Here is a 16262-nt window from a genome sequence, read left to right as displayed (position 1 = left end):
ACGCATGGGCCATACAAAATGATCCTAAGATATGGGCAGAACCCATGAAATTCAAGCCAGAGAGGTTCCTAGGTCTAGAAGAACAAAGAGATGGCATTATGTTGTTCCCATTTGGAGTAGGTAGAAAAGGTTGTACTGGGGAGGGCTTAGCCACAAGGATAGTTGGGCTAGCCTTGGGCTCACTAATTCAATGCTTTGAATGGAAAAGAATTGGAAAAGATATGGTGGACATGACTGAAAGGGTTGGGCTTACCATGTCTAAAGCTCATCCCTTATTAGCCAATTGTAAGCCACGCCCTTCCATGGGAAATTTCCTTTCTTAACTTTAAGAACATTTTGTGGGTATTTTAGATTGCCAGCTCCAAGAAAGTATTTTGTATATTCGGTATATGTATCATCTCTCTCTCAGTATATGAATCCTATTCAATTTGTAAGACACAAAATTGTGAAAAAATTTTAAAAATAAAATGTCATATGCATAAAATAAATATTATTCCCTTTCATAGTTCTCCTCTCTATTTTAAATTTGAATTTTAACATAGAGCAACCTACAAAGAAATTTAAGACAATGGCTTCCACATAAAAAATGTTCTAGTGTCAAGGTTGGGCACATGTTTATTAATTAGTATTTACTTTTTTTTTTTTTTTTTTTTTTTAGAGTTTCAACCACTCCTAATGATAGATCTTTATCGTCAAACCAAGACATCAATCAGTTTTCAGTGTAAGTGGGGATTGAACTTCAAATTTCTTATACAACTATCAGAAAATTATTCAATTGAGCTAACTGGAACCCATCTCTTTCGTGTCTATTTTGAATCTTCTTTTTAAATTTTTAGCTTATTTGTTAATATCTAGTTTTTTAAAAACTTTAGCTTTTCTAGGCACAATTATACTTCAACCAACTTTCACTAAATTAATAAATAAGCTTTCAGCAACAAGTTACGTCCAAATATACTCTTAGTAGCATTTTTAATAGCACAATTGCATCTTTCATTCAAATGTGTGGGTGAAAATACACACACAAAAAAAAAAAAAAAAAACAAAAAACAAAAAACAAAACAAAACACAAGTTACAATGTCCATCCTTGGTATTCTCAATACAATTAAACTGAAGTGTGAAAATTTCACTCTCTTTAAGGAGATTCAAGCTCTTAACCATTGGCAAGGTCCAAGATTGGCGTGGCAGACCTTCTCTTGATTTGTCTTCTCCAAGATGCAATAGCCCAAAAATGTTATTTGGCTCAAACAAAATCTGCACAAGTGGTTTAGTCCAAAGCTTCACCAAAATAACACATTTCTTTCCTCAAAAACTTAATAATGCTCTCAAGTGTGTATGTGTGATAGAATGATTGTAGTGTGGTGTATTAGGATTGGTTTTGAGAATGCCTATTTATAGGCTCAATGGATCTCTTGAGATTAATAACTCATTTAATTAGATGTTGGGCATGGTTTTAAAAACGAGTACGGTGAAAGAACTAGAAAATGAGCTAATTATCAGTTTTATGTTCGAATTAGTGACGTCATAAATAATTTAATTATTATTTATTTAAATTATATAAATAATTAATGATTTTTTAATGGGTCTGGTTGTAGGGTCACAGTTTAAGGCCCAAGCCCAAAATGTATGGAGTTTTGGTCCAATAAGCCCAATACAATAAATTTGTAGAGAATGGGTTAAAGAACTAGGTCTTAATGGGCTGGATAACAACTAGTATTGAATTGCATGGCTTTCAAACATGAACCAAGGGTACTGATATTAATAAAATTCCAGTCCGAGGAGGTTAAATCTGGATATAATGATCACTCTAGGATATCAAAATGATTTTGATTGCTTTTCTATTTTTTCTCACTTTTTTCCCATCCCCCTCTCATGGAGGATCACCCACATGATATAGCTTCTTTTGGATCATCTTGATCCTACACTTATTGATCATCTGAGTCCCTACTTGAGTACCCTGTCCCATCAGACACCACTTTCAGCCTTCTGTGAGTTGTGGTAGCCAAGGCAACACTATTTAGAAGTCTTCTCCACATAAATGCGGCCAAAAAAGTAACTGCAATGCATTTAATACGGTGGTAGCAGCTTTTCCTTAGATATTTTGAGTTTATTTTCTTTCTTGTATGTTCATGGGGCACATTTTTATCGTTAAAGCCTTTTAAAGTGTCACTTTAATCACTAGAATACACACTTGGACTACATTCGTTGTATCCGAGAAGGTGTTCCTCCTCGGATCTCCTTCCATTCGTCCCCCGCTTATGAGACTTTAGTTGGGAAACCTTTAATAACTACTCATTCCTCCTTAAACTTGTCTATGTCCTTAGACAAGACCCAAGACCCAATACGTTACTTTGGGCCCTAGTCTCTACATCGGTTAATGTGTGCCCTAACAAAAAGTTGAAAAAAGTTGAAAAATGTGTGCCCTAGTCTCTACACATTAGCCATCCATTTTTGAAAACATTTTTTCGGAAATTGAAAAAATTGCATTCGAGCACACATTAACAAAATTCTTTTTTAATATAAAAAATATGTTTCCTTTAAAAAAAAAAAATACAAGTATATAAGTATATAACACATTTTTAAAGAATTTAACATAATAACATTACAAAACAATCATCATTAACATAATAAACTTTCAACAAAACCAAATAAATAAGTTCATTATTCATTACATTTACATCCAAATGGCAAATAGCAAATAAGTTCCTTACATCCAAATAGCAAATAAATTTTAAAGTTTCAAACAAACAACTACTAAGTTTTAAGACTCAAGCCTCATTTGTTATGAAGAAAATTGAAATCAATATCATCGTATGAACCAAATGCTCCACCACTAGCATCATTATTATCACCCTCATTCTTATCTTCTTCATCTTCAAAGCCACATCATTATCTCAAGTTACCACTTACCAGTGAAGTCACGGAACAGAGAACCTGAGATGAAGCCGAGAACATGAATGGAGTATCTGAGATGAAGCCGAGAGAAATGAAAAAAAAAAATTAGAGAACTGAGAAAATAAAATGATCAAAATCAAGTAATCAAAATCAAAAGAAAAGAATATTACCTAATGAAGCTGAGAAGTAGAGAGCAGAGCTCCGAGGGCGAGGGTAAGATCGAAATTTCAGACGCTGAGAGGATGATGATGAAAAAAAAAAAAAAAAAAACCATAGTTCAAATGCCAAGAGGATGATGAGGAAAAAAAAATTTCAGAGGCGTGCGTGAGGTGAGACCGTGAGAGTGAGGCAGAGAGAATAAGGGATATTCGGAGAGAGTGGGCTTGAGTTGAGTGAGGTAGAGAGCTTGAGATGAGGCATTCAGGTAAAAACTGGAGAAAACTGAAAATTTTTGAACTGGCGGGGAGCCCAATGACATTAAGCCATCAATTTGACAAGACTTGACCTCACTTTTTTTGCATGTGAATGTGAGGTTTTATAAGTATTTTGCTCTAATATTTTTTTTCTTCCCTTTTGGACTCATGCAATGTCAATTCCCTTATTTTTTACAAGACTTGACCTCACTTCTTTTTGCATGTGAGTATGAGATTTTATAGGTATTTTTCTTTAATTTTTTTTTTTTCTTTTGGACTCATGTGATGTCAATTACCTTATTTTTGACAAGACTTGACCTCACTTATTTTTGCATGTGAGTATGAGATTTTATAGGTTTTTTTTTTTTTCTTCTTTTGGACTCATGTGATATCAATTACCTTATTTTTGACAAGACTTGACCTCACTTCTTTTACATGTGAGTGTGAGGTTTTATAGGTATTTTGATTTAATATTTTTTTCTTTTTTCTTTTGGACTCATGTGATGTCAATTCCCTTATTTTAATGTGATGTGTTGCAAGTGCAAGTGTGCAACTAACCATTTCCATTCCCACGTTGCTTTCCTTCCATCTTTGAATTTTTTTTTTTTTTTTTTTTTTGGTTGGAATAAGGCAAACCTTCCATCTTATGTTTTACAAATCGAACTAGACTGACCGGTTCAACCGGAAACTAGAATTTAATCCAGGCCGGTTATTAGTTAAAACCAAAAATGAAAGAAAAATTGGATAAACAGTACAAACCATCGATTCAACCGGCATAACCAGAAATTGGTGTGGTTAAACCGGTTTTAGCACTTCTTCATAAATACTTCAGTTGTTATGTTTTTTAACCCAAAATAAATAAATAAATAAAAAGAGAGATCTTGTTTTAGATTTAAGAGGAGAGGTTTTGATTTTGAAAATGCTCTCTCAAGTATGAAGTGATGAAGTCTAAGACACTCACAATGACCCAAAAACATTAAATTTACTTTACTTACCTTTAGCTCAAAAGGGAAAAAAAAAAAAAAAAAAAAAAATCAGATTTTCTATATTTGTGTTGAGGAAGAACTAAAGAAGGCCAAAGATAAGCAAATTTGTAGTGATTTGATGCTTCAGTTGAGGCTTTTTTTTGCTAATATTGCCTCTTGCGCATGCACATATTGACGAGAGAGAGAGAGAGAGAGAGAGAGAGAGAGAGAGAGAGAGAGAGAGAGAGAGAGAGAGAGATATGAAAAGCAAAAAGTGAGATGGGAAAATGTAAATAAGTAATTCTAAAACTTGAACCAAACGTGTGGTAGTGGTTGTATAGATTTCAAAACGTGTGGTACTTGGGATATTAATGTGTAGAATGTGTGGAGAGAAAAAAAAAAATATCAAGGGGGCAATAATATTACCACCCATTGGTGCACTTACATTTTATTATGGTTGTACATGTGGCCAGAGACATTTTATTTAACCACACGTCCCACCCTTCAACATCTTGTCATCTTTTTTAAGAGGACATATATTTCTGGCCCCATAAACTTGTCCAAAACTTTTATTATTATTATTTTTTGATAAATTTTTCTTGGCAATTTTTAAGTAACCACTTTTTTATGTTGAAATTTTCATATTTCAACAACCAATGTTTACAAAGATGTTCCAGATTTTTTATTCTTTGGTTACAAAGATGTATAAGATTTTTTGGAGTTTCTTCTGAAACTAGTACTCTTTTTTTTCAAAATTTTGGGACCCTCTTCCACTTAGGAGCCTTAAACAATCAGTCTAATTGACCTAATGAAAGGGCTAACCCTGTAAAAGGGAGATATGTAACATTTATTTCACTTGAAGTGGGTCCTACATTTGTGGGGGTCTACAAAGATATGTTTTATATACTTGTTACATGGAATACAAATTCCTCAACTTTTTCTTTTCTTCACTCCCCCACCACAAATTAAAGCTAGCATCCATATCCCCTATCAAAAAAAAAAAAACTAACATCCATATCAAGCAATCCCATACCTTTCCTACCCTTTACCAATACTAGCACCATGCTCTTCCAAATCCTGCTCTTTGTAGCTTTCTATGTCTTCACAAAGCACTTTCTCTCAAAGCTTCAAAACCTCCCACCAAGCCCCTTCCCTACTCTCCCAATAATTGGCCATCTCTACCTTCTCAAAACCAAGAAACCTCTCCACCAAACTCTCTCCAACCTATCAAACAAATACGGCCCCATAGTTTTTCTCAACTTCGGCTCTCGACCAGTCCTCCTTATCTCTTCTCCTTCTTTAGCCAAAGAATGCTTCACAAGACGCGACGTTGTTTTCGCCAACCGGCCACGCATGCTCGCAGGAAAGCACCTTGGTTACAACAACACCAGCCTCATTTGGGCTCCATATGGTGAACACTGGCGAAACCTTCGCAAAATCGCTTCCCTTGAAATACTCTCATCCCATCGTGTCCAAACTCTTTCACACATACGCAGCCATGAAGTTCACTCACTCATTCGCCGCCTCCTAAGCCAAAAAGACCAGCCTGTGGACATGAAAGCGTTGTTCTTTGAACTAACACTCAACGTGATGATGAGGATGATAGCTGGGAAGCGTGAAGTGGAGGAAGGGAGGAAGATTAGGGAGATTGTGACTGAGACTTTATTGTTAGGGGGTGTGACGATTATGGAAAATTATTTGCCATTTTTGAGGTGGGTTGGGAATAGAGGGAAAGAAAAGAGGTTGATATTGGTGAAGGAAAAGAGAAATAGTTTTATGCAGAGTTTGATAGAGGAGCATAGAAGAATGGGATCAAGTGAGGGAGAGGAGAAAACATTGATTGAAGTTCTGTTGGCTAAGCAAGAATCGGAACCTGAGTACTACAAGGATGAGATTATCAGAGGCATCATGCTGGTAAGATCTAACTTCTGCACCAAAGTTTGTCTGTTTGTTTCTTTTTTCCTAAAGAAAAGTAAAAGATAGGACCTCTGTGAATACATTCAACCACCAAATTTCTCACTTTTTTGCATTAAAATTTCATAAATAAGTTAGGAGAAACGTTAAAAGACACTGCCACTTTCTCAGACAAAGTTGAGTCAAACTTATCTTTTGTGGCAGGGGTTCTGCTATAATTTAGGAGTGGTTGAATATTATTACTCCGTTCTCTGAATTTGTCTTACTATTTGAAAAGTTAAATTTTTTAAAGAAATATATTTTATTATATTTATAAAAATGCATAAATTTATAAAATTATTTTTAAATAAATTTATTAGTTTTTTTTAAAGAATTGTTCCTAAGGCAACTTAAAAAGGTGCTCCAATTAAATTAATTTTTAAAATATTTACTTGTTTTTTTTTTTAAATAATTTTGAAAATAAAGTAGGGGTATAATAGAAATATTAGTAAATTAATGACTTTTACTTTTAAAAATGGGACAATATTTTGGAACACCTCAAAATGAAATAGATGACAAACAAACTAGAATGGAAAGAGTATTCGTGAAGGCAAAAGTCGTATGTATAATTGAAAGAAATGACCCCTTCATTGTGGTAAAGTGCGTGCTAGTAAAAGATCAATTTTTATCATACATATACAATTTTTACTACAATCATGTTAAAATGATTGACTATGATTAGTGGATAATTACTTAAACATGAACTCATCATCATTTTCTATCACTAAAATTAATCACTTTAGCAAATTATGAAAAAAAAATTATTCTCTAAACTTTTTTCATTTTACTTATAAAAGGCTTTCAAATTATACAATGAATGAAATTGATACTATGTTAACAAGTTAACAACATAATAGTAAATACATTTCTTATTTACTTCATGTTGTGTGTTTTAAAAGTTGACATTAGTTTGTGTGAGAACATAATAAAGCTTATCATGGTAATAAACAATTGTTTGAGAGCTTTGCTTTACATAAGTAGACATCACATTAGTTTGATAAAGATATTTATAATAGAAAGATGATAGCAAAGTAATTAAGGACAAAATTTAACTATAAAATTTGTTGTCGCCTAAGGCAAGAAGCTTACTTAATAAAATAAACATTATTACATATTTTGAAAATTTAACCATTTAATTGCATGTTCTTTATGCTCTTAATATACATGTAAATTTTTGTGTCAATTGGATATTATTTATTATATGATCTATAAATTTATATTTTATGCATAATTTTAAACTACAAAAACTTACAATTTAAACAATTTATTGATGATATAGTTATTTATCTTTAATTTTTTAGAAATTTTGTGAGCATAAAGGATAAAAGAAGAAGATATAATTCAATGGAGGATTTATGAATTTTCACATCCAATAAAAAAGATATTAACTAAAGTTGTAACCCAAAACAACAATCAATTTTATAACTAAATTTTGTCTCGTAATTAAACTACGTCAAGATTTCTACTAGATAGATAATTTATTTGTCTCCAGTTAACTTGTGCCTTTAGAGCATTTCATAGAAAATATAAAAAGTTGTTAAAACAATTAATTATTTTTTTTATTTTCCTCAAAAAATTTCTAAAAATATTTTCTAAACGAATGTCTTTAAAGCATCTATTAAATTTTCCCTTTATTTATATCTTTAATATGAGATTGAGTTCCTGAGTTGAAGATTTGACTTGATGATAAAAGGTATTGTTTATATATATATCAAAGCTGGTTTGGGAATCGGATTATGTATTGATATTCTTGATTTTTTGTAAAATACTAAAACTTATGTAGTAAAATTTATAATAGGTAGTATCGTTTCATATACATAAAATAGTGATGCTAGGAACATTTTATAATTTATTATATAAATCTTAAAAATTGAATGCTTTCTCGTTAGTCCAGTTTCTTGTTATTATAATATTTTTTTGTCATTTTTTTAAATAAATTTATTTTGACTAGTTATTATAATATATTATTGTTAACTTCCTTCCCACTATATTTTTATTATTTAATTTTAAAGATAATTATCTTTCCTTACCCCCCACCCACCCCCCTCAAAAAAAAAAAAAAAAATCTCCATATTTCCTCTCCTTTTTTTTTTCTTTTAATTAAAGATTAAGGAGTTCTCAATTTTCTCCATAATTATTAAATAGGAACTTTTTGACAAATCAAAAGTTTTGGCTGAATGACGATTCAAAATCTGAGACCATATAAGTAATCATATACATAAACAGAAAGGACAGTGATTTTGCTTGACTTGTGTATAGGGTTTATTAACTGCTGGAACCGACACTTCAGCTGGAACCATGGAGTGGGCAATGTCGCTATTGCTGAACCACCCAAAAGTCCTAAAGAAGGTGCAAGCCGAGATTGACAATGTTGTAGGACATGATAGGCTAATTGATGAAGCAGATTTGGCCAAGTTACCTTATCTCCATTGCATTGTAAATGAGACAATGCGTATGTACCCTGCAGGACCATTACTTTTACCACACGAGTCATCAGAGGATTGCATGGTGGGTGGTTTCAAAGTCCCAGGTGGCACTATCCTACTGGTTAACATTTGGGCCATACACAATGACCATAAAATTTGGGATGAGCCAAGGAGTTTCAAGCCAGAGAGATTTGAAGGGTTTGAAGGGGGTAGAGATGGGTTCAAGTTTGTGCCTTTTGGGTCAGGGAGGAGAAGGTGTCCTGGTGAAGGGTTAGCCATGCGTGTTGTTGGCTTGGCTTTGGGTTCACTGTTACAGTGCTTTGAGTGGGATAGGATTGGTGAAGAAATGGTGGACATGAGTGAAGGGAGTGGGATCACCTTGCCCAAGGCTCAGTCATTGTTCGCTAATTGTCGCCCACGACCAGCTATGGCTAATCTTCTTTCTCATATCTGAACCAATTTAGCATATGCTTTGGAGGAAATTATTGCACTAAAAGTACTTAATATGTCGTGATAATCAAGGAATCTATCAATAGGTTAGATTAGACAACTGCTTGTCCTTGTTAGACATACTTCTCCATTGCCTATATTTGTTATTTTCGTAATTTCAAAATTTTATGCCATGCATGTTCCCATGCTCTCCTTTAAAAGATGAATCCGAATTTGGTAAGAATAAGTCCGAATTTGGTAAGAGTAAGGTGTAAAACTCATATTTTATATCATTTAATAAGAGATTGTCACATCAGTATTTGATTTAAAACATTCTTTAAAAAAAGTATTTTACTTAAAATTTAATACGTCTTACCACACTTAATAACATCTCAATAAATTCTCAATTTGATTAGATTTATATATGTATATTAGAATTAATTAGGAGTGGTTGTGTTTTTTTTTAAATATGTGATAAGATGATATAGCATTTTGGGATTAAAAGAGTAAAACATGAGTTTTATACCATATCTTTACATAATTTAATTTCTTAGAAAATTTACGCTATGCATGTTTCCAAGATGTATCAATTTCAAAATTTTATGCTACACATTTCCAAGATTTCTTTTAACTATATACTATTACATATAAAATTAACTTTTAATAAAATTTATAAAATATATGAATTGCTCTAACTTAGAAGCAAGGTTGGTCACGCAGCCACACTGTTAACACACAGCGAAATATTCTTTCGCCTTTGACTGAGAAAACAAAAAAGAAGCAAGGTTGGTGAATTTTAATTTTATAAGTTGTTTAAAAAATCATAATATCTAATTACCTATAAGGATATGTTTTCAACTATAATTTAATTATTAAAAATAGTTGTGAAGGAATAAATTTTTTAAGCATTATTAATTATTATAATAAATTTGTGAAGGGATAAAGATTTTTAATTATAGTATTTACTATACACGTGAAAAAGATTAATCAACTTACTCATGTAGAGGGTCAAACTCGTTTGATAAAAAACAAACTTGATCATTTAATTTAGTCTTGTGATGAGCTTAGTTTTGGTATGAGCTTAAGCTAGATTTGTGTTGAAATAAATTAGATGCATCAGTCATTAATTGCTATTACTCAACTCATTTAACCACCCTACTCAGACTGAATATCCAGAAGGAATCTTGCCCACAGAGATTGAGATCGATTATAGGTGAAGCATCTAATAAGTCGATCACATACTTTAGTGGGAAATTGTTGCCCCAGCTACTTCATTATATGACATGCCGTGATAACTCAAGGAATTGTTAGATATACTCTGGCCATTGTCTATGGTTCTTTATTTATTTATTTTTCTTTTTTGGGGATGAATCGGTAAAATAGTAAAACCCCAGAACTGTGTATGAGAATGGAATTCTGTTTGCTCACTTTAAATTGAGTAGAAACAAGCCTAGGCCACGGCTCAAGAAAACAGAATTACACATATAAACGGTGAAACCAAAGTCAAAACAGATCACTGCATACCAATGCAACAAAACAGAGCACACCCTCAGTGAGTTCCAGTCACTAACCTTTAACTGCTACAGAACAGTTTAAGTAGATATATAAGATGGAAAAATGCCTCAGTGATAATAAAACAATAACTTTGTTCATGAGCAACAATTTCTCTGTATTTGAACCCGAAACAGTTCCAACAAGCAAGGAAAATTTCTTATTCACTGTTTTAATGGGACATTCCCTTAGGATCCATATCTCATTAAAAAAATTCATATCTTGAATTTATTAGAAATTTCGACACATCATCTACAGAGGACCTAGAAAGGTTCCGTTCTCCCTTTGCTCATTCCATCTGTCAACTTGGCATACATGAAGAACACAACAGCTTGCTTAAAAGAGCAATGTTAACACAACCTACTCACCCAAGAAACAAAGAAGTGACAGCAAATTCCATCTAAATTACAGTCTGTAAAATGCTATGATCAATCAGCCAAAAATAGTTTAGTATATCTACCTAAGCTGTGATGATACCTTTTGTATTGTGTAATTAGATATCAGTTTCTTTCAGCAGCAGTAACCTTTTCCACTATTCTAAATTGCCAATTCATATTTGATTTAGATGCAAAGTCCGAACAGAAAGTAACGCCTAATTGCACAAGCTAAATATCTAATTTGTGATAATGCTTCAGTTTGTATTGTGTAACTAGATAATAGTTTGTAGACCAAATTGCAAATTGCACCCTCTAAGTTTGGAGTTATTTTGATGTTGTTGCCCTATGTTCAAACATTTCTATGTTTGTCGTATATAATGTTTTGAATCTCATCCTTCCTTCATGCCCATTGATGTTGTGACCTTTTTTTTTTTGCTATAACTACACCATTTAGAGCACGTCACAAAGAAATGCCATGATCAATTATCCATCCTTCATGCCCATTGTATCTATTTTATATTTTCCTTTCATTTGCTTTTCCCCTTTTTCCTCTCTCCAGTCTTCGCCACTAGCCCTCACTCCAGCTGCCTCCGCCAATCCCTTCCCCATCAAAACAGAGTACAGGCAATCCAACCCCACCGTCACATCACCATCTGACCAGCTTTTTCTTAGAGCATTTTCCAACATCCAAACAAAGTACAGGCAATCCAACCCTACCATCAAACCACCATCTCACCAGCCACCAGCGCCACCAATGGAACACAACATTACTAAATAATATAATCAAATCCTGATCAACCAATACAAAACAAAACACAGCAAGCAGGCCCAACCACCATAAACACGCATCAACCCAAATGAGACCCAAACCCAATTCACAAAAAGCCAGCACCATGCCTGATGCCTCCATCAACCATCAAGAGCATACCTAAACAACTCTAAGAAACACACACTGAACACAAACCCACCAATCACCACTAGAACCGTTGTTATGAACCACCAAGCACACTCACCTAGAACCCCAAAGACCTACTCCCTCAAACCCACATCAAGTCCTACCACCTTGGCTAAAGTCCACATGACAACACCATTGTGCCACCCTTCAACACTTGAGATGAATCCACTGTGTTGCATTGCTTCGGTTCTGATCAATCAGGACCAAGCCAACTCAGGAGCAGCGATATTGCCAGGTCAATTCCAATTAGGGATCAATATATCAGCAAAAGCCGTGAACTGCCCAAAATTGAGCCTCTTGCCGCAGGTTTCTTCAGTCAAAATACCAAATTGGACAGAGTATCAACCATGGTGAACCACAATGGTGAAGATACAATCATGGAAGCGAGAGATATGAAGGCATACAGCGGCAATGGCATTGTGGCTAGGATTCATTTGTTTGCCCAAACATTTTTCTCCCCTTCTTATCTTAAAATTCTAGGCAACCAACCAGAATTTTTTTTTATTCTAAAGAGTTTTAGAAATTTTTTTGGTGGAGGCATTCAAGTTTGCCCATCCAACTATGATGAAAGAGAGAATATGGGAAGTAGAAAAAAAAAATAAAGAAAAGTGAAGAAGAAATAAAAAGGGAAAAAAATTGGATTAATTACGTGGATTAATTAAAAATAAATAAATATTGATGTAGCTAGTTTTGCTGGGTTGCTCTTAGTTGGCATTTAATAGCCACATCATTAATGAGAATGGACAGAATGGCCAAATTAAAACAGGCTTAAACTTAGGGATTAAAATCCAAAATTTAAACTATAAGGGCTAAAATCAAAATTATCACAAACTTTAAAGGTGTAATGCATTTTAGTCATTTGAGCAGAACAGCAACACTTTACAACTTTTTAAGTCAGTCCATCAAGTATAAGATAGATTCTCAACCAAAAAAAAAAAAAAAAAAAAAAATGTATAAGATGTATGTACTATCATCATTCTTAAATATTTTTTGATAATTTGATAGTTGGAGGTGGGGGGATTTGAATCCTAGATGTCTCTAATAGAAACTCTAAGAAGTGCCAATCAATTGAGATATAATGCTCTTAACATTATTCGTGAATTGTTAGTTGTTCATACAGTACAAGGTGACAACCAAATCCAGACTCCAGACTTTAATCCAATGCACCAGCTTGTGTAAAGACTTCAGGTAAGAGGTATTTAGTTCTTACTAATCTAGGTGGTACTATTTTAGCAACTACCCCACCCAAAAAAAGAAAGGTGTCGGGGTTCAGTACCCCGTTTCTTATTACTTTCAGCTTTGCACTAAAACTTTCTAATTGGTAGCAAACTGCAATTAAGCATGGCTAGCACAAACTGGGTGCATGAGGGTCTCAATTCAATTGGATTTATTTTTGTTGTTAAGTTTTTTTTTTTTTTTTTTGCTTGTATATTTTGTTTTAGATATTAGATCTATAAATTTTTTTATGGTCATTAAAATGTGGAAAATGCTAGAGCTGCAAGTTTTTTATAAATTACTTAATCAATAAGTGGTTACTCATAATTAAAAAAATAATATGAGTGGTGTACTCATATGCGAGCTCATAAGAATTTGCTACCAAAAATGTTTGTAAAAATGTTATAAAAAATTTTGTGAATATAGCATTACTTTTAAAAGAATCAATGATATTATTAAAGATAAATAAAATATAATTTTATACAACAAAATTGTTAAAATTAATACACTTATATATAATAATATTTTTTTAAAACAATTCAGACCCTAGTCGAAGGGTTGTTGCGCCCCTACCATCATGTACATGCAAAAGCATAAAAGATACAAGCCCATTCACCCGGGCAAAGTGCACGATAATATTTTGAAAACTTATCACACTCTGAGGCACCTTCCCCCTTTGCAGCTATGCACCTTTAAAAGATCGAAAGAATCAAGATAATGTCAGAAACGCTGCCCGGTCCCAAGCTGGCACATAAATAACCTAAATAAGTTTAAGAAGCGAAAGGAAATTTCAAAACAACTTTGACTTACCGATGATACTCAATATATCGAGTAAAGCAATGCCTTGTTTGATTTGTAGTTGGGAAGCGGGAATCTGCAGGTGCGGTTTCAAGCTGGATAACCACAGTATATTAATATAAGTGAACAAAAACAAAACACAAAGATGAAAATAGTGAGTAAATTAATGCAATTAGGTAGCAATGAAGGGAAGTTATAGACATAGGAACCTTAATCCCTGGTGTCTCTTCAACAGCTTCTTGTTCACCAGTGTTCTCCTCTTCAGAATTTTCACTGCTTGCTTCGGTAGCAGCTGGAGCAGTTTCGGTGTTGTTTTCAACAGCGGCAGAATTGGCTTCAGTGCTCTCCCCAACAGCAGGGTTAACTTCCCTGCTTTCTTCAGTGGCAACTGGGGTAACTTCAGTGCTTTCTTCAGCAGCAGCAGGTGAACCCTCAGCTTTCTCAGATACGACTTCATCAGAGGCAGCATTTACTGGCTTTTCAACCTCTTTTACTTCCACGGATTTAGTACCCACATCTGGCTTCTCCTTCTCTTTTAAATGGTATTGCTGTAAGTCAAAGCATTTAGCAGAAATGTTACCACCCTAAACAAGCTTTAGTTATTTTACAAATGGATAGGATTTTCATAAACATCCCAAAATGGGAATGGCAGGGCCTGAGAATATTATGTCAACCTCCACAGAAATGCAAAAAGTACCATCCTAAAGGGATGCTTAGAGAGATGAAAGCCCAGTAAGCATAGGGTCCACTGACTCCATTTGGTAAAGTCTTCTGAAGAAATTCTATTTAAGAAGTGCAGTTCCGGTGATTGCATGGGGTAGATGGTTGGGGAGGCTTGGTGTGTCACATAATAGAAGGGACAGAGCTAAGAACAAGGATTGACTGATGAGAAACGAGATGGGATGGGTTCACAAAAGGGTTTTTGGTCATTAGGGAATTTGAGTGAGGGTATTTTAGGCAATTCACTTAAATTCATAAAACCCAAGCCACTGTGCAAAAACACATATTTGCGTTACAAACGTGTGTTTTCAATCAGTACCTGTATCAAAGGGTACTACATAAAAAGCAGTACTTTCTACTCTAACTAAAAGGTTATTTTTGACATGAAAAATTAATTAGTAAATTAATTTATATTATTTGTTATGATATATTTTCTTAAATTAAGGGATACTATTTAACAAATATTTAATTTAAATGAAACTAAAAGTCTATTATCAAAATTTTCTAAAATTAAATACCACATAACTCACGAATCATATCATATCATTTATACTATATACTCCTCATCTCAATTTCTTTGACCTCTATTCTATTTTGGATGTCCCAAAATATTGTCCTGTTTCTAAAAATAAAAATTATCATTTTACTAATATTCCTATTGTACCCCTACTTTATTTTTAAAACTATTTGAAAAGAAAACTAACACATATTTAAAAAATCAATCTAATTGGGGTACCTTTTTAGTTACTTTATTAAGAATAACTCTTTAAAAAAAATGATGAATTTATTTAAGGGTAGTTTTGTAAACTTTCATACTTTTATAAGGCAGACAAAACAATAAATGATGTTCTCTTAAAAAGTTTAACTTTTCAAATAAGGCAAATAAATTAGGATGGAGTGAGTATTATTTCTTATAATGCATGAAGCTAACATAATTATGAGGACTATATAGTGTAAAAAGGATAATACATTCATCAAATATGTAAAATAATTGTTGTTCCTAAATAAAGTGTGCATTCACAACTTATATATAAATCTTACATTTTTGTGAGAGGCTTGTATCATGCAATTGGCCTATAAGATATATATAATTACTGCCAAAACACATATATCATACATGTTTTAATCACATGATAAGGTTTTTTTTTTTTTTTAATTTTTATGGAAACATGATAAGGTGCTTTCATGAGTGTATGAGATAATATTTGGTATAATATAGGAAATTAAACCGAATTCTCAACCTGTGAAAAACAAAAAAATAGAGAAAACACACGTCAAAGAAAAAACAATCACACGTACAAGATAGTATTTACGTGGTTCGGCAATTTGCCTACATCACGGAGTTATAAAAATTTCACTATTATCAAGGAAGAAGAAAATACAAGATGCAGCTAAGCCTCCGCTCCATGGACTAATGCTCAATAAATCTCCCATTTAAAAACCATGCAACATTATTCGAGTCGTCAAACTGGATCAAACAAAACTAAGCTCCACAAAACCCAACATATAATACCAATATCGGATATATATAACATTTATTTCACTTGAGGTGGGTCCTACATTTGTG

At 33.2% G+C, this 16262-nt stretch overlaps 2 protein-coding genes and 1 long non-coding RNA gene across 3 annotated transcripts; 1 reads left to right on the top strand and 2 right to left on the bottom strand.

The window, feature by feature from the left end:
* Positions 1–2647: 2647 nt before the first annotated feature.
* On the bottom strand, positions 2648–3481 carry LOC126699128 (uncharacterized). The gene is made up of 2 exons (XR_007646687.1): positions 3064–3481; positions 2648–2964 (listed from the first exon to the last, which is right to left on the bottom strand). It is a non-coding gene; the product is annotated as an uncharacterized LOC126699128 (long non-coding RNA).
* A 1765-nt stretch (positions 3482–5246) lies between these two features.
* LOC126709566 (cytochrome P450 81Q32-like) lies at positions 5247–9273 on the top strand. The gene is made up of 2 exons (XM_050409861.1): positions 5247–6185; positions 8484–9273. Exons 1-2 carry the CDS (start codon positions 5334–5336, stop codon positions 9102–9104), a joined length of 1473 nt encoding a protein of 490 aa, XP_050265818.1. The 5' UTR covers positions 5247–5333; the 3' UTR covers positions 9105–9273.
* A 4479-nt stretch (positions 9274–13752) lies between these two features.
* Positions 13753–15814, bottom strand: LOC126716183 (cytochrome c oxidase subunit 6b-1-like). Its single transcript, XM_050417214.1, has 4 exons — positions 15791–15814; positions 14185–14523; positions 13988–14070; positions 13753–13867 (listed from the first exon to the last, which is right to left on the bottom strand). The coding sequence occupies exons 1-4, from the start codon at positions 15812–15814 to the stop codon at positions 13753–13755; spliced, it is 561 nt and encodes a 186-aa protein (XP_050273171.1).
* Between the last annotated feature and the right edge of the window lie 448 nt (positions 15815–16262).

This window comes from Quercus robur, chromosome 2 (assembly GCF_932294415.1).
Source record: "Quercus robur chromosome 2, dhQueRobu3.1, whole genome shotgun sequence".
NCBI lineage: Eukaryota > Viridiplantae > Streptophyta > Magnoliopsida > Fagales > Fagaceae > Quercus > Quercus robur.
Note: the sequence above shows the minus strand (reverse complement) of the source record. Positions and strands in the feature narration are given on the sequence as shown.

What these genes read in the sequence shown, in the direction of transcription:
- LOC126716183 (XM_050417214.1), bottom strand. Translation starts at nt 15,814, where the DNA reads ATGTATGATATATGTGTTTTGGCA. An exon ending in AAGAGACACCAGGGATTAAG is followed by an intron (nt 14,071 to 14,184) that starts GTTCCTATGTCT and finishes GTGGTTATCCAG; the next exon opens with CTTGAAACCGCACCTGCAGA. An exon ending in CGATATATTGAGTATCATCG is followed by an intron (nt 13,868 to 13,987) that starts GTAAGTCAAAGT and finishes GATCTTTTAAAG; the next exon opens with GTGCATAGCTGCAAAGGGGG.
- LOC126709566 (XM_050409861.1), top strand. Translation starts at nt 5,334, where the DNA reads ATGCTCTTCCAAATCCTGCTCTTTGTAGCTTTCTATGTCTTCACAAAG. An exon ending in TTATCAGAGGCATCATGCTG is followed by an intron (nt 6,186 to 8,483) that starts GTAAGATCTAAC and finishes ACTTGTGTATAG; the next exon opens with GGTTTATTAACTGCTGGAAC.